The 21,508-nt window shown below is 48.7% G+C and overlaps 1 protein-coding gene across 1 annotated transcript in view; it reads right to left on the bottom strand.

The window, feature by feature from the left end:
- Positions 1-221: 221 nt before the first annotated feature.
- NOS3 (nitric oxide synthase 3) overlaps positions 222-21,508 on the bottom strand; it is a 23,808-nt gene continuing 2,521 nt past the window's right edge. The window contains exons 3-26 of the mRNA XM_069083704.1: positions 20,621-20,769; positions 19,699-19,861; positions 17,702-17,793; positions 16,885-17,026; positions 16,304-16,443; positions 11,562-11,736; positions 10,988-11,089; positions 9,936-10,130; positions 9,774-9,847; positions 9,364-9,508; positions 8,880-8,984; positions 7,665-7,732; positions 6,946-7,062; positions 6,618-6,792; positions 5,776-5,908; positions 5,550-5,628; positions 5,155-5,342; positions 3,528-3,700; positions 3,212-3,422; positions 2,982-3,069; positions 1,475-1,596; positions 1,148-1,296; positions 581-775; positions 222-438 (exon numbers count right to left, since the gene is read on the bottom strand). Coding sequence (XP_068939805.1) covers positions 277-438; positions 581-775; positions 1,148-1,296; positions 1,475-1,596; positions 2,982-3,069; positions 3,212-3,422; positions 3,528-3,700; positions 5,155-5,342; positions 5,550-5,628; positions 5,776-5,908; positions 6,618-6,792; positions 6,946-7,062; positions 7,665-7,732; positions 8,880-8,984; positions 9,364-9,508; positions 9,774-9,847; positions 9,936-10,130; positions 10,988-11,089; positions 11,562-11,736; positions 16,304-16,443; positions 16,885-17,026; positions 17,702-17,793; positions 19,699-19,861; positions 20,621-20,769 — 3,342 coding nt within the window. The 3' untranslated portion in view covers positions 222-276. The remainder of the gene's footprint in view (positions 439-580; positions 776-1,147; positions 1,297-1,474; positions 1,597-2,981; positions 3,070-3,211; positions 3,423-3,527; positions 3,701-5,154; positions 5,343-5,549; positions 5,629-5,775; positions 5,909-6,617; positions 6,793-6,945; positions 7,063-7,664; positions 7,733-8,879; positions 8,985-9,363; positions 9,509-9,773; positions 9,848-9,935; positions 10,131-10,987; positions 11,090-11,561; positions 11,737-16,303; positions 16,444-16,884; positions 17,027-17,701; positions 17,794-19,698; positions 19,862-20,620; positions 20,770-21,508) is intronic.

Here is a 21,508-nt window from a genome sequence, read left to right as displayed (position 1 = left end):
TAAAACCCATCTCCGCCAACCCCCTCCGGGAACACAACCGGCAGCCCGGGCTCAGTGCCGGCGGGGAGGGCCAGTGGACGGGCTGCGGCCTGGGGCCACCTGCCCCGGGGTCGTCCGGAGGAAAGGGGGGCGGCACGCGCGGCGGGCTGCGCCGGGACCCCTGCCCCCAGGCAGGCCCGGCTCCCCAGGCCCGGGGTTCGGGGGTGAAGCCGAGGCAGAGCTATCAAAACTAGAGACTTTAATGGCAGCGGGCGGGCCCCGGATGGCTCCGCGCCCTCAGGACTCGGGGGTCTCCGGGGTGGGCTCGGGGAGGGCCCAAGGCACGGCACTCCGCGCCTGCCGCTCCTGAAGGGAGAAGCTCTGCGTGCGAATTCGGTTCGTCACCTCCTGCGTGCGCAGCGTCAGCCCGAAGATGTCCTCGTGGTAGCGCTGCTGGTCCTGCGGGAGGCCGCGCGCTCAGCCACGGAGCCGGGCTGAGGGGTTGTGCCCGCGCGCGCGAGCGCACCCCCCCCCCCCCCCCCCCCCCCCCCCCCCCCCGCTCCCCCCCCCCCCCCCGCCCCCGCCCCCCGCCTCCCCTTACCCGCAGCACCCCGATGACGTCCCCGGCCTCGCTCAACTCCATCCCGCCCTCCGTGGCCAGGATTCGCTGCACCGTCTGCAGGACGCTGGTAGCCATCGTGACGTCACCGCAGACGAACATGTGGCCACCCTCGAGGCACAGCACGCGGTGTACCTCGGAGGCCAGCTCTGCCCGCAGTATGTCCTGCACGTAGGTCTGGGGGGGAGGGGACGGCGCCCCAAGGACACGAATGGAGCCCCGCTTATAACCCCACTCCCTATCCTTCCCTCCCCCCTCCTCTCCTCTTTTCTCCCCTCCCTTCTCCCTGCCCTTCCTCACCCTCTTTCTTCCTCCCATCTCTTCTCTGTCCTTTGCTTCCTCTTTTCCATTCCGACTTACTTTCCTCTCTCTTTTCCTTCTCTCTTTCTCTTCCTTCCTCTGCCTCATTTCTTTTTTCCCTTTTCTTTGGTTATAGCCCCCTTTCCTCTTTTCCTCTCCCTCCTTATCTCCTTTTTTTCCTCCTCCAGTTCTGGCCCCTCTTCCCCCAGCCCCTCTCCTTTCCTCCCTCCCTCCCGGGCCCTTACCAACCTTGGGGCTGTCCGGCTCCCTGGAGAAGGCAGTAAGGACTTGGCCGAAGACTCCGCGGCGCTGGGCATCCTGCACCTCCTCGCGGTAGAGGTGGTCGAGCTGGGAGCACCGGCACCCGAAGACCAGGGTCATAGGGGCGGGCTGCAGTCCTGGAAGCAGCGCACAGCTGGGGAGGGGCCCAGCGCCGTGCCTCCCCCCGCGGCTCGCCTTGCTTTCCCTTCTGCCCGTTGCCATCTCGCGGTTCCTTCCCCAGGCTCGCTTCTGTCCAAGGACTCCAGCCCCATCCCGGTTCCCAGGCCCACCTTCTCCCATATTCTCAGGCCTTACCTTTGTTCTCAATGTCATGTAACCGCTCCTGCCAGAATCCACGAAACGGGGCAATGCCAGTGCCAGGCCCCACAAGGATGCAGGGTACATTAGGGTCAGGTGGAAGCCGGAAAGATGGAGCCCTGAATCAAAGACACAAAGTCAAGTTTCTGCTTCACTCGTTCTCTGTGGGCACCTACCTGCTGACAGAAGGGCAGATTGATGAGGCTGGTGAGGATCAGAAACAAGGGAGCCCTTTATGGATCACACTGCAAGCCAAGAGCTATCAGGAAATCACTGTTAAAATAGCACTACTAATCCTAATCCTATAAATATTACTAATGCAGGTCTTAGGCTGGCTCCTGAAACTATGGTCTTCTTCCTTGAGCTTCATTCTCCTTAGCGGATGAAAATCAGTGTGGTATAATGGGGGCTTTGCTGGATGAGGAAGTTAGGAAACCTGGGCCCTCATCTTGGCTCATCATTACCTAGCAGTATAACCTTAGGCATTTCACTTCTCTGGGACTTTTCCCCTATCTGTAAAATGGGGGAATTGGACAACATGATGTATAAGGTCCCCCATCCTTAGGGGGGACCTAAGGTTCAATGAATCTATGAAATAATATCATCTGACTTGGTTTGGAGAATATTTCAACATTCTGGTTTAGTTCCAGGTCAGGGTTTTAGTTCTGAGATCCAGATCTGATTCACACTGGTTCCCTGGGTGGCTTATTTTTGTCTTTTTTTTTTTTTTAAGTGTGGTACGTAATATCCTTTGAGATTCAGTGAAATTCACAATGTTTGGATTTGTTTCAAGATTACACAAGTTTGTTCACTGGAGTGATTCACAGATCAAGTCTTGAGTACTGTGCCCCTGATAACTTGGCCCTGCTTTGGTCATCCTGGGAGCTGTTTTAGGTCTCACTTTCAAACATGCATTTCTGGAAGCTGGAAAATGGGGCAACATTCCTCATTGCCAGGAAAAATAAAGGTTCCTACTCTCAATCTTAGTGTACTAGCTGAAACTATTATGAAAGGTGGTCATCTGACCCAGACTTTGAGTTTCCAGGATGCAGTGGGGGTTATGGAGATGGCAATTTCCAGGATGCAATATGTTTTGCTGTCCTGGCTTTAGACTATATCTAGAAATTTGCTTCCTGGGAGCTGCATTTTTGGGATGTAGGTAGGGACCAGATATTGGAAAAGAAATCAGGATACCTGGGTACTTGTCTTGGACTGGCTCAAAAGACAAGCACTTCCTCGCTCCCACCCCCAGCTTTTCTCATTATATAATCTTCCAACACTTCCCTTCAGTGTCCCTTCCCTTCCCTCTTCCTCCTTCCCTCTTTGGTGACCCACTCTTCATAGTGTATAGAAAGAGCTCTGGATTTGAATCAGAAGACCCAAGCTCAAATCCCATTTCTGCTGCTCAGTATCTTAGGCCAGTCAATTTCTGGCCTCAGCTTCTGCTTCTGTGAAATAAGGGAGTTGGACTGGGTGATACCTAAAGTCCTTTCCTGTGACTCACCCTCTGATGAAGCAGGGTACCACATCTCCAGCCTTGAGCTGACTTAACCATGAGGAGCAGACCCCATAGTGCAGGGGGCCTAGCCCATCTAGGGGGAAGGAAAAGACAGTATTGGTGAAGGGGACAGGACAGAGATTCCCTAGCTTTCATTTCCAGGGCCTGGTTATATCCTCTTCCTGCCCCTTCCTTTTGTGCTGCACTCTGTCCCCCTTTCCCCACTTAGGCCTCACCCTGTGTCCTGTATGCCAGTACAGCCACTGTGATGTGGATCTCCCCAGGGTGGGCGCTGGGTGCAGAGCTGACTGAGTAGTACCGTGGCTGGAGCAAAGGCAGCTGGGTGAGGAGCAGAGGTGCTGGCAGTGCCACTGATGGGAACTGTTCCAACACCTCCACAAGGGTGGGGCAGCGGAACCATTTCCATTCCTCATAGCGCCGAGCATCCTGGGTTGGAGATGGATAGAGACATTGGGGCAACACCTTAGTCCTGGCAGGCTAACACGTCCGCCTTCCTTCCTTCCTACATGACTGGTCTTCCCATCCTCTTACCTTGCTGAGAGCCTCCAACTCTTGCTGCTCGCTGGGCTCGTCTGCCAGGGTGCTGAGCAGTCGAAGGAGCTGAGGTCCTGGTGGGGAGGTGATGTCCAGGAAGAAGGTGAGAGCCTGTTGTAATGTGCACGAGGGCAGCCGGGGGTCCCGAACCCAGCCTGGGGGTGGGCTGCCTGAAGAGAGCACACAGGGAACATAAGAGAGGCATGGGTCAAGCCTTCAGGTGTTACCTAGCTTGCCTTCTCTATGGGGACTAGAGTGTCTTTAGGGATAAGGGCTCTTCCCTTCACAAAATGATTCGGGATGAAGAACTAATCACAGACCAGGGACCTGAGTTTTCTGAATTAAGATGTAATTTTAGGCTCAAGAAGCAGCGTAGAGTAATGGATAGAAAGCTGGTTCTTGGATCAAAAAGACCTGGGTTTGAGTCCTGGTTGTGTGTCCCTGAGCAAGTTGCTAGGTAACTCTAGGTAAAGGAGGAGCTGATATGCAGTGAAGGATAAGAAACAGTCTTCTGAGACTACCCTAATATTTCCAAAGCACCTAAAGTTTACAAAGTCCTTTACATACTTTATCTTATTTGGTTCTTGCACCAATTCTCTAGAGTAGGTGTCATAGGTATTATTGTTCCCATTTTATAGATGAGAAAATAGAGTCCCCAAAGGCTAGGTGACTTGCCCATTGTGGCATAGCGCATAAGCAGTGAAGGTGGGATTTGAACTTGTCTGCCCTGACTCTGTATACCACAGATCCTCAGTCAGTTGACATGACCCCTCCACCCTTTAACAGGGACAGGAGAGAGCACTGGTGGGAAGTTCTATGACATTTTTTGTGAAATGCTCAGGCACTAGTAGTGCCCACAGGCAATGTTTTTCTTACTTTCCTTCCCTGACCTTGTTGTCTGTCATTGACTGTGGTACCCAGTGTTAGTGGCAATTTGTGGCAGGGGCATTTGTGACTAGAGCACAGGACCCTTTGGCCAAAAGCTCCAGGAAAGGAAAGCTACTCAAGAGACTACTAAACTTGGCTTACTTTTGTGTGTGTGTGTGTGGGAGGCTCCCCTCAAAATGGATTTTGGGAAAGAAACCCACTCTAATTGCAGAAGCTATACCGTTCAGAACACCTGAGGTCAAACCACATTTGCTTGGTTTGGTGCCCAATTCAGTACAATTATCCAGACATTAACTGTTTGTTCTGTGTTTGAGGCACCTATAATTTCCCCTCCATGTGTTTTTTTCTTTTGCTTTTTGGGGGGCAATTGGGGTTAAGTGACTTGCCCAAGGTCACATGGCTAGTTTTTGTGTTAAGTGTCTGAGGCCGGACTTGAACCCAGTCCTCCTGACTCCAGGGCTGGTGCGTTATTCATTGTGCCACCTGGCTGCTCCCTCCCCTCCATGTTTTGACCTTCCTTTAGTCTCCTAGTAAAGATCCCCTTTAAAAGGCATGCACCTGCTTACGTGGGACTAAGGGAGAAGAAGGGTAGCAGCAGGTTTCCAGCTCTAGACCTAGAGTAGCCACAGAGTGCCGGATGAAGGAGGTGGATCCTGTCTGCCTGGGGACCTTGCCACAAGGGAACTTTGCTACATGTTCTATATCTGCTGAGGAAAGTTGAGCGGGAATAACTTACCTGGGCTCCCCTTTTCCAGCTGCTCCACAGCAATAGGCTCACTGGGCAGGGGAGGATCCTCTACACGACTCAACAGGGCCTCCACTAGGCCGGGCCGGTTGGGGGGGCAGATCCCAATGTGGTCCCCTGGTTGATACTGCAGGCCCTCCTGCCCCGCTGTGGCCAGACGCACCAGGATTGTGGCCCGGCTGATGGGGGGAGGGAGGAGAACTTGATGGGAGGGACACAGCAGGGAGAGGGATGCTTTTGAGGAGGGTATTTTGGGGATTCCTGGAGGAGCATGAAAGGGAATCTAGGGAGTTAGAAAAGAAATGGGGAACTCCTCACGGTTAAGGGAGTAAGGGACCAGTCAGCCAGGTGAGGGCATAGGTGAGATGGGGTCAGGTTGTCCTTACGTTGACTTGCTGCTCTGCAGGTTTTCCACTGAGAGGACAGTGGCTGGGAACATCTTCCGCCTGTGTACATGTATCAGGCCTGGAAGGCAAAGAGGGATGGGGCCTGCCTCAGGGACCAGAGGACATGGGATATTGGAGAGGCATGGAATGAGATCGAGAGGCCCTCAGACCTCCAAAATAGATTAGGGGATCTACAGAAAGAGGGGTCTGGAATTTAGGACATTACCTGGCAGCAGCTGGAGCCCCTCAGGCTGGGCACTCAGGCGGTATCTTTGGCGTTTCCAACTTCTCTTGGGGCTGAATATGTCCCGGGCAGCAGCCTTGGCATCATCGCCCACACAGAAGGTTTCACAGGAGGCCTTGTTGGGCAGAGAAAGAGAGGGGGAGGCCAGTGAGAAACTCTCTTCCCTGGCCTAGGACTCCATTGGCTCAGAGAGGGAGCTCCTGGAGGAAGGAGAAGAGAGAAGGTAAAGAAGAGTTATGTTTATTGGAATTTAGGATTTTAGCATCCATTTCTTGGACCATTGTCTAGGCCCTGATCCCTGTTTGGAATAGGAGATCTCTGTAAAACCAGCAATTTAGCAGTTGTAGTTTTAGGAAAAGAGGCTGTAGAAAGGAAGGGAGCAGGTGCAAGTGAGGGTCTGACCCTTCTAATGATGCCTTTCTGGGCTTGGCATCAGGGCCTAGAGTTGCCTTGGGTCATTTTCTGCCCTTTATCTGTTTCTTGTCTTCTCATCTGTTTACTTGTGGATGTATAATATAAGTTCCTGGAGCTCAGAGGCCTTGTCTTCTCTTTCTCTGGCTGCCATAACACAGGGACAGGAATATTCTAATTTGTTAGCCTTGTTGAGTGAAGGAGATAAGATGGACCTGAGTGTGTGGTGGGGAAAGATAGATTCAAGGTAAGACAGGAAGACTGTGATGAGGCTGGCATCAGGCATAGAGATGTCCATGGCCTGTGGTGCTCGGCTTAGAAATGATTGGTTGCCAGGGGGTGAGATTTCAGATTTGGGAAAGAAGTCAGAGGTGAGCATTGGGTGGGAGGCTGGGATCAGGTTGGGGGCTCACCTGGAATGCAGCTTGGGCCCAACCCTGGAAAGCCTCTTCCTGGCCACATAATTCATCCCCCTGGCCCAGCTGCAGTAGCCTCTCTCCTCCCAGCTCTTCCAGCCGTGTATCTACTGCCCGGGCAAAAGCACAGAAGTGGGGGTAGGCCCGGGAGCCTAGCCCAAACACACAGAATCTGCAAGGAGAAAAAGGGAGGGCTCAAAAGGTCATCTCTCTCAAAGTTTCCCTGTCCCTCATTCTGAGAATCTTCAGGTCTGTCTGTCCACCCACCACAGGCACTTAGATGTGAAGGTGTGATTCCCTTCCCCAGGGTCTCTATTCCTCTGACCTTAAGGTTCCTAGAGCCCCTGCGCTGTCTGTGTTACTGGATTCTTTTCTCTTCCGCCTCCAGGAGGACACCAGGGTGTCTGAGCAGGAGACGCTGTTGAAGCGAATCTTGTAGCTTCTGAAAAAAGAAGCCCGAGGGAGGGATGTCACAGAATACCCTGACACCCCAGAGACAGCAACACAATGGATAACACAGCCTGATTCCAGAGACACAGCCGGGAGGAGGGTGACAGACACAGAGAAGGGTGACAGACAGAGCCAGAACTCAGAGACACATGCAGAGAAATAGTCCCTGGGAGGCTTCACCTGCCTGGGGTGGGAGAGGCCTTTCCTTTTGGTGCTCAGCTTAGCTCAGCTCTGAGGGTCAGGGCCTTGGGGTTTATAGCTCAGGTACCCAGTGGGCTTGACCTAAAGATGGTGGCCTATGGACTTGCCCCAGATCATTCCCCTTTCCTGTCTTTGAAGGTGACCTCTGGATTTCCCTGACCTCCCAGGGTCTTGCCACCTTGGGACTGGAATGGACCAGGCTTCACATGGATTGGGGGACATCTTGGGCCCAGCTAGGTCTGCTTTCCAGAACTGATGGCTCACTTCTAGTTAGAAGCAGGCCATCAAATGAACAACAGGAAACTGACATTGGAGAGAGGTAGATGGAGGCCCCCTTTCCTTTCATCCACCCCAGCTGGTTTCCCACCCTGTCCTCCAGTTCCATTTTCTCACTTGTGCTGCTCTGGTCTGGGAGAGCTGTTGTAGGGGCCAGACATTTCCATCAGGGCTGCTGCAAACCTCTGTGGGGATGGGAGAAAATAGTTTAACTCCTTAATATCCGTGCTTTGTTCTGTTTAAGATTATGTAGAAGGAATAAAGATCTGGTCCTTTTCAAAAGTTGGATTCAATCATCCTCTGGTTAAAGGGAGAAGTTCCAAATGAGAAACAGCACAGTGACCTTGTATTACTTTTGAGAAGCAGTTCAGAGGATGGAAAAGAGGGAGAAAACTGAGATCAGAGACAGAATTAGACAGCTGGTGAGGATGGCTGGTACTCAGAACTTAACAATAATAATGATGGTGACGAATCACATTTATATAACTCTTCAGTTTACAAAACACTTTTCTCATAAACCCATAAGGTAGATTAGTGCAAGTATTATTATCCTTATTTGACAAATAGGGAAACTGAGGCTTTGAGAGGTGGTGACTTGTTTGATAACACAGAACTACTAGGTATCAAAGCAGGAACTTGAGTCTGTTGCTTAAAATAAGTAGGAGGAATATGCCAATGAGGTGTTTAACGCTGGAACACTAGCCCTTTGCTCAGTAGCTGCAGTATAAGCTGAAAGAGATCCAGGAGGCAGAAGCAGTGAAAATGAGCGGGGGGAAGGAGGGCATCCCCTGTGGATGACAGCAAGGTACCTGAAATTGGTACTTGAGTCTTTTTAAAAAATACTTAAACCATAGGATGTATTCCATGGCAGAAAGTAGTATATAAAGTTTAATGTCTGTCCTGTTAAATAAACAGTATTTTTCTTTTCTACACAAGCATGATTTCTTTGGTTATCTATGTCTGAAGTGAGTCTGGTCACTATGTCTACACTCCCCAAAGGAGGTATGCTAATTACCTCAGAGCATAGCTATTAGGGGGGAAGGCAGAGTACTGGGAATGGATTTCAAAGGTTTTCTAGGCTTTGACCTGAACCATGTGCTGCTTTTAAGTAATGGCAGCATCACAGTGGGAATCACAGGTGTGTGTGTGTGTGTGTGTGTGTGTTTGTGTGTGTGTGTGTAGGATGTGGGTTGGACATAAGCTCAAATGATGTTTTTGTGTAGGGAAACTACCATGACATTCCTATCCTTTTCTTAGACTTCCTTCTCCATTGACTTGGTTAAGTCCCCCACCCCACTTTGTTTCCTAAGGGTCACTCTTCTTGGTCCTCACCTCTCCGTTTTCTGGAGGGTCTCCATTCCCGAATGTGCTGGTTACCACTAGGACCAGGGTCTCATGCTCCAGGGACACCACATCATACTCATCCATGCAGAGGACCTTTGGGGATGGGGGAGGGGGTGTCCTGTTATGGGAGAAGCATCTTCCTCCTCCAGCCTCCAGCTGTTCCCCTTACCCCACCTCTTCCAATTTTTACCTTTTCTTCTGTGACCTCAATACTGACCTGAGCTAGGTTTGAATCTGTCCCCCCTGACTTCCCAACATCACAGGCCTGATCCTCACTGGGTCTGATTTCATCCCTCCCTGGAATCATGCTTTCTTCCAGCTCCTCTCCCTCACCCTCCCAGCTCCCTTAAGCCATCATTCCTCCAACATCTCCTGGCTCATCTGTTTCCTGAATGTATTTCCTTTGATCCCACTCACCACTCTGCTCAGCTTCCCTCCCCTACTTCTCCTAACCCTGTCCCCCATTCTGTACCCGAGGGTCAAAGGCTTTCCGGAACAGTCTCCCCAGCTGCTGAGCATAACTCTGGGCCCGACCAGTTTCTGAGCCATACAGAATCGTTGCCTTCACCCGCTTTGCCATCACTGTGCCCATCAGGGAAGCTGAAATCTTCACTGCACTGATGGAAGGTGGGAATTGGAGAAGGAGTGAGCAGAGTCCTCAGAAGGCATGATGATGAAAGGGAGTTACACAGAGGGGTCACAGAGGCACAGGGGACCATTGGGAGGGGACCCCAATGGGAGTCATTGGAAGGAAGAGCTGGGGAACATGGGAGTGGGTAGGGAATAGAAAAGGGTCATGAGTAAGGCTCCTTGGCCGGCTGGGGGGATTGGTGTGCACGGTGGCATTTTTGGGGCTGAGGAGGGAGGTCAGAAATTGCATACTTGGCCACTTCCTTAAAGGTTTTTTTCCTGGTGATGCCAATTCCTTTTGTTGTTGTCCCCTTCCATGGGTCAGGCTAGAGTGGAAGTATCAAAGGTCAGTGCAGGTGACCAAGGTGAGTGGGTAGTCAGATAAACTGGTATTGGGGCGGGAGACATAGACACCTGATAGCGGAAGGCCGGTGATAGGAAGTAATTAACCATCTCCTGGTGAAAGACTGGGGTGAGACTGCCTGAGATTGGGGGCACAATCCAGACCCAGTCAGCAGGGCAGCCGCCTCGTGCTCGTTGCTCATTTTCCAGATGCTTCATGAAGGAGGCAGTGGCTGCATGGTGATCCACAATTGTCACTTTGGCCAGCTGAGGGAGAAAGGAGGGAGTCAGGACTCACATTAAGGCAGGGAAAGAGTAGAGTGGGAGGACACCAATCCATCTTGAAGCTCCCCACGTATCCTACTTTTGCCTCTAACAGGTGCCACCTCTGTCTCTGCTCCCCACAAACTACAATATCCATTATGCCCAATACCTTCTGTACTACAATAACCAATGGTGTAACCATTCAGGGTAGCCTTATTTTACATACAGCCTTTGCTCCTATAATTCAGTATGTGTGTACGTAGTCCCTCAGGATAGTTAGGTGCCATGGATAGTGTTAGACTTGAAAATGGGAAGATCTGAGTTCAAATTCTACTTCAGACACTTACTAGTTGTGTGACTCTGGGCAAGTCATCTAACCTCTCTTAGTCTCAGTTTCTTCACCTATAAAATGGGGATAATAATAGCACTTCCCCCTACAAGGTTATCATGAGGCTCAAATGCAATAACATTTGGAAAGAGCTTTGCAAACCTTTAAGTGCCATATAAATGCACCCCAAGATGTATTTTCAACTGTTACATGTTACTTGGAATGAACTGCATCAAACTCTAACCAGCATGCATTGTGCCCTCATCGTACTTAGAGAGCAATGGGCTCTGTGAACTATAACTCAGCGTGCTGGGCCTGTAGACTATTATGCAGTCACTTGGTGCCCAGCGTGTGCCTCCTCTTGCCAGGATGCATTGCACTATGACATTGTGCCACGATTCTTATCACCTCCATGCCGTGGCTATAACTTCCCGGCTTCAGTGGGGGCCACTCCCTCAACTCCCCTGAGGACACTTAGTCGGTCCCCTCCCACTTCCAAGCCCTCCTTCCCTATCCCCTTCTGCTTCCCTACTTGGTAGCTGTGCAGCACTGCTAGGTTGATTTCCACGGCTGCCTTGTCCTTCCACAGAGATGAGGTTGTCCGGGTGTCCAGTTCCATGCAGACAGCCACATCCTGGGAGCAGGGGTGCATAGGAGGGTTTGGTAGGGGGCAGGGTGGGGAGACAGTCTACCTCAGTCCCTAGGACCCTAACCTCTTAACAGGAGTGAGCCTAGAGAGTTCCCCCACTTGGCTACCTTGGCCCCACAGGGGTCATCTTATCCAATCCCCTCCAAATGAGTAGCAAGACAGCAATACTCATTGGAGAGAGAGCTAGCTAAGGGACACCTGAGATATATGGACATTGGTAGGTTTGAGGGTGGCTTGACTTTTTCTCTGTAAAGGAAGCATAGGAAGGGGAAATTACTTTGATCCCCTCTTCCCCCTTCAAAATCTAGTCCCCATTTTTCTTCTTTTTCTGAGTATTCTACCTTGCTTCTGGACAGATATGCCAAATAGGTGTAATTGAGTTTTTAGCCCTTTCTCTCTTCTAGAAGATCACAGTGATGCCCTAGGGACTGTGAATGGCCCTTGCCCAAGTTCTTACCTCAAGGATGTTGTAGCGGTGAGGGTCACATAGGTTGCGCATGCCAATCTCGCTACTCATGTACCAGCCACTGAAGGGCACTGCTGGGAACTCCAGTCCTCCGATCTCCAGCAGCATGTTGGACACAGCTGGGAGTGCATACCAACGCAGGCCCAAGGACTCGAACCACTCCAGCCTGCCGGGTGGGGGGCAGGGGTGAAAAAGAAGGGCATAGAGACCCCGCCACACATTCCTAGGTAACCCCATGTCTGACCTCCATCTCTGACTAAGCAGAATGGCATTCATCCCTGCATCCCAATCTCCACTGACTGAAATCATACCTGTTTTTCAAGACTTAAATTTCATTTCCCCATAGAACTTACCTTGGTCCACAGTCAAATCAAGTCAACAAGCATTTATTGAACACCTATTTTGTACGAGGCTCTGTGCTAAACACTAGGATTATAAGAAATGCAGAAACAAAAACAACTGAATCTCATCCATGGAACTGATTGTGATTTCTTTTTTCTGTGTCAATGATAAAATAACCTTTGCATTAATGTGGGTAGGAATTTGATGGAACTATTGTTGCTTGTGTTTTTATTGTAAACTTGGAAGGGTTTCAGATGAAGGATTGCCTGACAGGGGAGATGTGAACTAGGACACATCACTCAGAGCCTGGGGAAGTGAGTGAAGCTCATTGGAAGATTTATAGGATAGGATGAGAGGTCATGGATTGGTTGTGGTCTACCCCTTAGGAGGAATCCTCATTGATGAGATCACCCACCTAGGGAAGTATGAAGTATAAGTATCCTCCCTGAAAGGAAGTCTACCCTACAGCCTGACTGGTCTAATTACTGTTCCCTGTATGTGACCTTCCATCTCCTGTCTTTTTGTCCTAGTTTCTGTCAATCCTACGACCAACAGGCATTTATTAAGCACTTACTATATGCAGTCAGGTGGTGCAATGGGTAGAGTGCTGGTGGCCTCAGACGCTAGCCCTGCTCATATCTCTTAACCCTGCTTCCCTCAGTTTTCTCATCCATAAAATGAACTGGAGGAGGAAATGGCAAACGACTCCAGTATTTTTGCCAAGAAAACCCATGGACAGTATTGGTGTGCTATGGTCCAAGGGGTCACGAAGAGTCAGATGTAATTAAACAATATGCCAGGGATACAGGGACAAAACTGAGACAGAACCTGTCCTCAAGGAGCTCATTGTCTAAACAAGGGAGGCAACATGTACACATAGAGGAGGAAAAATAGAGATATAAGAGATTTGCGGGGGTAAGGGGCAGCAGCACCCTGGTGGGGGAGGGGAGAGAATAAAACTTCACCCAAGGCATTTCCTCATTCCCACAGTCATTAGCACTCTCTCCCTCCCCGAAATTACTGTGTACTTTGTATGTACGCTGTATTTATTTATCTGTGGACATTACCTCACATCCCCTCCCTCTGCCCATAGAAGTAAAGTCCTTGTGGGCAGGGACTTTAAAATATTTGTCTTTGTAGACTTGGGACCCAGAACGGAGCCTAGCGTTGCTTAATCAACATTGAATTGAGATAAAAGTGAAGGGTAGAACAATATGCTATATGAGGTCTAAGAGGGAAGCTTCTTATCTAACTAGCCCAGAGGAAGACTTGATAGAGTGACAAAAACACTGGTTTTGAGTCTTCTTGAAGAGATGAAGATATGGGGATGAATCCCAGTGCTTTCACTTGATACTCTTGTGATCTGACTTCGGGGAAAGTCGCTTAACCTCTCTGTGCCTCAGTTTCCCCATCTGGAAAATACAGGGGTTGAATAAGATGGTTTCTAGAGTCCCTTTTGTCTCCAGATCCTATATGATATGACTATTACATGATAGCCAAAGAACAGATTAGTTAATGCCAAGATGCCATCTTGTACATTTTGGGCTACATCTGCAGCATTTTGGACCACACACCATAGGAGAGAGAGGACCAGACTTGGAGAATGAAGACTTGGAATGTGTGTTAGCTCTGACACTTACTCACTCTGGAGTCTTTGATACGTCTCTGCCTCTTTGGGGCTTCTTTTCTACATCTGTAAAACAGCACTGATAATAATAGTTGGCATTTTTATAGAGCTTTAAGGTTTACAAAGTGATCTACATGTATTATTGAACTCTCACAACAATCCTAGGAGGTAATTGATGTTATTGTCCCCATTTTACAGATAAGGAAATTGTGACTTAGCCAGTGGCACATTGCTAGTAAGTGTCTAAAGCAGGATTCAAACTCAGATCTTTCTGCTTCCAAGTCCACTGAGCCACCTGGCTGCCTATAATACTTGTACTACCCACTTCATAGGTGTGTGTGTGTATGTGTGTGTGTGAGGAAAGCATCTTATAAGGTACTGGGTAAATGCTTTGATGGTTTCCCTTTCCACTGATGCAGGTAACAATTGGATAGTACAAAGTTTTCATGAGCTATGGGAAGCCAGGTGTGTCTGTTCCTTACCTGGGCTATCCTTTCTGGGATAAACCTCTTTAAACAGTTCCTCTCTTTCTCTCAGGGACCAGCTTTCTAAGACCAATTAGAATTTGTGCTCTACTGGCCCAGCTTTTGAGAAACCAAGGTCACCTCTGTGCCATGCCAAATCTAATGAGCTTCCCTTAGTCCTGGTCCTTGTCGACCTCTCCGTAGCCCTCAGAACATTTCCTTCTTGACACTCTCTCCTCTCTAGGTTTTGGAGACACTATCCTGGTTCTCTTCCTATCCGATTGCTCAGTCTTCACTGGTTCCTCATCCATGTTCTTCTACCTGTCTTAGGTGTTCCCCAAAGCTCTGTTCTGGGCCCTCTTTTTTTCCCCTTTCCTCTCTAATGTCTTGCTTGGTGACCTCATTGGGCCTTACAGGTTCAGTGATCATCCCTCTGCAGATAATCCCCAGATCCAGGCCTAGTCTCTCACTTAACCTCTAGTCGTACCTTTTGAACATCTGGAACTACTCCAAAATCAACATATCCACAAAAGAACTCATTATCTTCCCTCTCCCAACCTTACTCTCTATTGAATTCCCCTATTACTTTTGAGGGTGCTATCATCCTTATGGTCACCCAGGCTTATAATCTTGTAACCATCCTCTATTCCTCCATCACTCCCCCACATATCCAGCCCATCGCTTTTTCTACCATCACATCTTTCACTCATATCTTTTCTCCACTCACACAATCACAACCCTAGTTCAGGTCCTTGTCACCTTTCCCCTGGACTATTGCAGCAGCCTCTGTCTTCCTCATCTTTCTCTCCATTCCGATGTCTTCCATCTAGCTTCTGAGAGGATTTTTCTAGGTCTGACAATTTCACATGCCAGCTCAGTGAGCTCCGATAGCTGCCTATTACCTCTGGACTCAAATATAAATTCCTTTGTCTGGCACTTAAAGCTCTTTATAATGTGGTCCCTTCCTTTCTTACTTAACTCTCATATACACCCTTTTCGTTCCAGATATACCCGCCTACCCTGCACTTCCTCAGACATGGAACTCCAGTTCCCGTCTCTGTGTCTTTGCACTGGTTGTCTGCCATGTCCAGAATACAGTCCTGTCCCCTCAGCCTCATCTGCTGCGGGTACCTTTTCCATCCCTCCACCAGTTTTTTTTTTCTGGGCAATTTGATCATTTTATTAATAAGGCCAGCAGGTTATTAGTACAAGGATGATCATTTGGCTGGCTCTCTTGGGCCAAAGACAATCATGGCAGCGGGGCTCAAAGTTTATATACCCTTCGGTGTTCAGTCAGGGACTGAGAGTAACCCTTGGACAGAGAAATTATCTCTCCTCAGACTACCCAAAGCCTTGGACTATCTAAGCAAAAGGACCTGTCCCCACACAAGCTTGAGTGGAATGCAATGCATCCTTCCACCTGTTAATGCCTTTCCCTCTCAGATGGCCTTTCATCCTCTCTTTATTTGTCTTGTGTACCCAGTTGTTACATGTCTCCCCCATTAGAATATCAGCTCCTTGAGGTCAGGGTCAATGTTTCTTCCTTTCTTTGTATCCTCAGCACTTAGTACAATGCCCAGTACATATTAAACACTTAATAAATGCTTGTTGATTTATGAATAGATAAAGCATCCAAGAAGAACTTTGGTGGGGGGGGGGCTAGTATATATTACTTTATTATTGTTATTTTTTTAGGCTACAGATTCCTATGCTCGGTAGCTTTTGGCAAATCTGTGCCTGTAAATTTGTGACTCTTTTCTTTGGTCACTGATCAAGTCCCTTTGAATATTCAAAAGATTTGTCTCAGGTACACAGAGATAAAGAAAGGGCACATCCGTGCCAAGGCCAGGAGGACCTTGGGAGCATTTATAATCTCAAGGTGTCAGGCAAGGGCTAGGGAAAGTGTTGAGTTATAGAAAGGCCACCAGACTCCTCAAATTGAAGGTATAGGCCTGGAGTGATGGAGAAAGGAGGAACAAAGAAGAACCCCAGGTGAGGGTAATGAAATCTAGCCTTCTTACACCTTTCTAGAGATTGTTTCTGGAACACTGCTTCATTCTGTTTCCATGTCCATACTCTACTTTGTATTATGGTTATTTCCCCTCTGCTGGACCATTCATCCCAGGAGGGTAGGGACCCTGTCTTATGCTTCCTTGGTTCCCCATCTGTGACTAGTCCAACGCAATGCACCTCCTCAGTAAGTGCTTGTTGAACAAGTAATCGAGGAATCCGGGAAGAGCCCAGGGCTCCTCCAGACCAGATCATCACTTCCCTGGCCACACCCCCCCGCTACTACTCACGTAGGATGTTGCAGGGGCACCTCGAGCACGAGTTCAGGGGGCAGAGGGAAGAGTTCAGGGGGCTCATCTGAGGCCTGGAGCAGCAGGGGCAGCACATCGAAGCGTCCATCCCCCGGGGTCCAGCCATGCTGGATGCAGAGCTGAGGGGAGAGGCTCCAGAGAATGACTCTTCCCTACCTCGATGACTGTAACATTAGTCATCCCACACTGCCCACTTTAGTAATCTTCATGTGGGTCAGCACCCTTTTTCCTCACCTCAGAAATCCCCACAGTAGCTACCCTTCCTCCTCTGTCTTAGTGTTCTTCATGTTGGCCAGGCATCTTACCTTAGTGATCCCTACAATGGCCATCCCTCATTTCCCACCTCGATGACACAGTGATCACCCTTTTTCTTTCACTTCAATGGTCCCTACGAGTCTCCCTATCTCTTTTAACCCAGTGATCCCCATATTGGCCAAGCACCTTATCTCCTGATTCAGTGATTTATGTATTAATTGTCCCACAACTTTCACCTAGTGATCTCCATGGTGGCCATTCCCCCTCCACTTTATATTGGCCAGGAATCTGACCCCATCACCCACCTCAGTGATCTCCACATTGGCTGGGTCCCCTAAGACAGAGCCATCTTGCTGCCTGTAGCCTGCATATCGGATCAGCTGACTGTTCCAGATACGGAAATCCCCCTTGCCTTGGGAGCGCTGTGGGAACACTGTGATGGCTGAGCTAGGGAAGAAGGTGACATGAGACCTTCTGTATACACTCTATCCTCACAGTCCTCCTATATAAACCTGCTGAATGGCTTGGAGGAAAGGCTGGGGTTGATAATGATACAGGGGAAAGTCTCTGAGTGGAGTGGACTGGGGTGGACAAGGTCCCTGGAGTATGGTAGGAGACAGAGTTGTAACTTGGAATTCTTTTACCTCAGGCCAAATTTAATTGGGAGGGGGATGAGGTATGGTAATGGCCACAGTCCAGTCTGACCACAGATGTAGTTACACTATGCTCCCACAGAGGTTAGGGGGACAGTGAACCCTAGAAGAGGTACACAGGTAGCAAGAGGATTCTGGAAGTGGTGGTTCAGGGAGGCCCAGGGATAGTGATTATCACAAGAAGGAAATATGTCCTTCTCTAACCTGCCATGAAGGCACCCTGGGGTAAAGCCCCAGTGGTCCTGTGCTAGTTGAAGCTCTGATGTGGGAAGAGTTCCAGTATAGGCTAGGATTGGTCTCAGAATGGAGTGTTGTGGCAGAGGGAAGAATGTCTGATGGGCTAGATATTATGGGTTAGAGTTAGTTAGAGTATCAAACTTTGGGATGGGAAAGGTGTGAGTAGGTGGAAGGGCAGTTCTCAGTATTGAGTGGGTGTCCCTGACAGAGGGTCCATGGCCAGGCTACTCACCGAAGGTTGCCTTTGTTGGTGGCATACTTGATGTGATTGCAGATGTAGGTGAACATCTCCTGAGCAGAGCTGCAATCTCGGGCATCAAATACCTGCAGTGGTACAATGGAGTCAGAGAGTTGGAACCCGTAACAAAAACAATAATGGGCTGCATTTATATATAGTGTTTTATGGTTTTCTTAGGGGTTGGAGGCAAGAGAAACGGACTTGGGGGCGGCTAGGTGGCACAGTGCATAGAGCACCAGCCCTGGAGTCCGGAGGACCTGAGTTCAAATCCAGCCTCAGATATTTAACACAAAAACTAGCCATGTGACCTTGGGCAAGTCACTCAACCCCAATTGCCCCCCCCCCAAAAAAAAGCAAAAAAGAGAAATGGACTTGGAATCAGAAGTTAATGTTTCAAATTCTCCCTCATTACAGCTGTGTGAATGGGGAAGTCCCCCAAACTCACTAATACTTAGCTTCAGTTTCCTAATCAGTAAAATGGAGATAATAACATCTTCACTATTTGTCTTAGAGGTTTGTTGTAAGGAAAGTGCTTTTTAAATCTTCCATTACGGTGGAAATGCCAGCTCTTCTTAGCTTACTTTATATTCATAACAACACTCTGAGGTAGGTAGTGTAAGGATTACACCCATTTTACAGATGAAGAAATGGAGGTTCAGAGAGTTGGGTTTTTTTTTTTTTTGGTCCAAGGTCATATACAGCAGGTAAGTGTCAGAGCCAGGACTTAAAACCAATGTCCTTCATTACATCACAGCTGCCTCTCAGCATTGATACCTCATGAGTAATAGTCCTTAGTTCTTCCTCTGTGAGCTGAACGTGAGGGCATATTTCCCTGCCCTCTTCCCCTTCTTTCCTGGTTTGCTGCCCACATAGTTGAGAGGGAGCAGTTTGTTATCCTCAGTGATCTTTTTTCTACCTGTCCCAAACCTCCTCTTCCCAATTAGATTGATAATTCCTTGCAGGTAGGGATAGACCCTACTGATGGGGGGCAGGGGAGTAGAAGAACGATCCAGCTAGGAATCATGGTGGAGAGAGTGTTAGACTTGGGATCAGGCAACCTGAGTTCATAATCTTCCCTTAGATGTTTCCTAGCTTGGTGTCCTTGGGCAAGTAGACTGTTTTCTCATCTGTAAAATGGGGATAATCATAGCGACTACCTCACAGGGTCCTGAAGACCAATTTAGATAACATATGGAAAGCACGTTATAAGACTTAAGGTGCTATATAAATACTAAGTATTTTCTTATTATTTTTGTTCTCTTTGGGTATGAAGGCGGTCACATTCTTCTGAAAGTAGGCTCCTCACCATGCCCTACCTTGGTAAACGGTGAGAAAGAAAGAGGGGAGTTCTCTTTTCAGAAACCTTTTATCTAGACTACCTCCTCAGTCTGTGTTATAACAACTTGTAAGATTATTTATGGGATTGGAGATTTACAGGTGGAAGGGACCTTAGCAATCACCTCATCTAACTCCCTTCTCTTATTTTACAGGTGAGATGACTCAGGCCCAGGAATTGGCTTACTCAAGGTTACATGGCTAGTGAGTAGATGGCAGGATTGAGAGACTCCATTCAGTGCCTCCTTCCCTCCACCATCTTGTTCATCTAGTGCTTCTTCTGGTGTTTTCCACAGACCGGGCACTTCACAAAGGTTAAAGGAATTGCATTGAATGTTGCCTTATAAGGGGTTAGGGCTTGGAGTCTTTTTATCTTAATTAAGTATTCCCTACCCAATCCTTCCACCAATGGCAGCTAGGAGAAGACTGAATGAACAGTGCTGACTAGTGGGCTGAAGGCCATGGAAGATGAGGTCTTGCGGACAGCTTGAGTGCTCCTCTCTAGTAATTCTCACTAGGCAGAAAAGACAAATCACCTCTCAGCTAGCTAGAGAATGTCTCTTCTTTTTCAACCCCACTGTCACCCCTTACCCTTTTTCCTGGATGCTTAGCCTGTTCCTCCAAGGTTAATTTCCCTCCATTCTTCATACCCTTACCTGCAGCTTCCCCCACTGTATCCTGCCCACACATCGAGGGGCATTTCTCCAGGCCTGCTTAGCCCCAAACACAAGCTCACTCTCCCGGAGTTGGTAGGTGCCTGTGGCTGCCACTTCAGCCTCTACTTCCCGAAGCCGTTGTCCATGGGCTGGGGAGCCACTCCTATGGAAAGAAGGTAGGGGAAACCATGGTGGGGGAAAAAGATTGAAGGAAGGGGCCCCACGGATTCTGGAAGCTGAGGAGATGGGACTGGAGGGGAGCTGTATGGTGATAGCTCCTCAGGGAGCTTATGACCTTATGATTGGGAAGTCATGCTGATTGAAGGGTCTGAGAGGTGGGGCGGGGGTGGGGAATGAGAAGAAGAAGTCAGAGCTTGGATCTGAGGAATCTTAGTGGGCTGGTTTTATAGGATCTGGCTAGCCCCTCAGAGATCTTAGACTCCAGCTCCATAACTTTGGAGATGAAGAAATGGAAACCTGAGATTAAACACACAGGAAAGAGCAGAGTCAAGTTTGAAACCTGGGTCTCAGATTCTGAATCCATAGAAAGGCAGCTAGGTGGTTCAGTGGATAGAGCACTGGGCTCAGGGTAAGGAAAACCTGAGTTCAAATTTAGCTACTTGTGTGACCCTGCACAAGTCACTTAACTTTTGTTTGCCTCAGTTTCCTCAATTGTAAAATGGGAATAATAATTGGACCCATCTCCCAGGGTTGTTGTAAGGATCAGAGGGGATAATATTTGTAAATCACTTAACACAATGAGCAGGCACTTAATAAATACTTATTTCCTTCCTTTCTATTACACTGTGCTATTTTTTTATGGTGAGGTCATTCTGGTGAAAGGAATTTGAAGCAGCTTGGCATCTAAGGGCTTCAGAAGAAAGGAGGTGAAGGGGATGGGTTTGGGGTATGTGGGTCTCACCTTTTGATAGAGCTGTAGTATTGGTTAATGAAATCTCGGGCCTGGATGAGTAGCTGGTCAGGGGACAGGGGCCCCTCTGTGGGGCGACTTTGAAGTTGTCTTGGAAATACAAGGGAGCCCAGGCAGCGTCTTGGGGTACAGGGCCCATCCTGGTGGTGAGAACATGATAAGTCGGGGACTAAGTAACAGAAAGGTGGTGGGGTCTGGCAGGAGTGTTCAGGGAGGGGATTTGGAGGCAGGTTAGGTTCAAGAATTTGAGGTGGAAATGTGAGGTTTGATGGGGTTGTGGGAATTAGTGGGAGCTCTCGGTGTCAGGATTGGCATCAGAGGGAGGAGTAAAGTTAGGGCTAAGGTAAGGACATGGTTGAAGCTAAGGTTAAGTTCTGAGTGCTGTCTATTCAGTTATTCATGATTCCATAACACATCCTTTCTCTTGTACTTTTGCATCTATTGATTTTCTTCATTGTTTCTTCCCAGTCATCCACAGACCATGTTTCGTGTACTCCTGGACATTATCCATGTACCCCTTCCACCAGAACCTTGGACTCTGCACCTGTGCTGCCAGGCTATGATAGGTGGACTTTTACCTCCCCTTGGCCAGAGCTGTGCCTGTATACCACTTCCTGGCCATGTCCATATTTAGCTACTTGTACAACTACTTGTTAGCGCCTCTTTTCATGCCTGTTCTTCCTTTTCTATTTCAGTCTCATTTTTTGTCTTCTTCCATTAAAATATAAGCTCCTTGAGGGCAGTGATGATTTCGCTTGCTTGTATTCATATCCGCAGCCTTAGCACTGTGTCTGGCACATAATAAATGCTTAATGAATGCCATCTGTCTATCATCTATCTATCTATCTATCTATCTATCTATCTATCTATCTATCTATC

This window comes from Petaurus breviceps, unplaced genomic scaffold (assembly GCF_028583685.1).
Source record: "Petaurus breviceps papuanus isolate PSGF00001 unplaced genomic scaffold, PetGlider_PUasm1.0 115, whole genome shotgun sequence".
In the NCBI taxonomy this organism is placed as follows: Eukaryota; Metazoa; Chordata; class Mammalia; order Diprotodontia; family Petauridae; genus Petaurus; species Petaurus breviceps.
The sequence above is the reverse complement of the archived record's forward strand: the minus strand, read 5'-3'. Positions and strand labels throughout refer to the sequence as shown.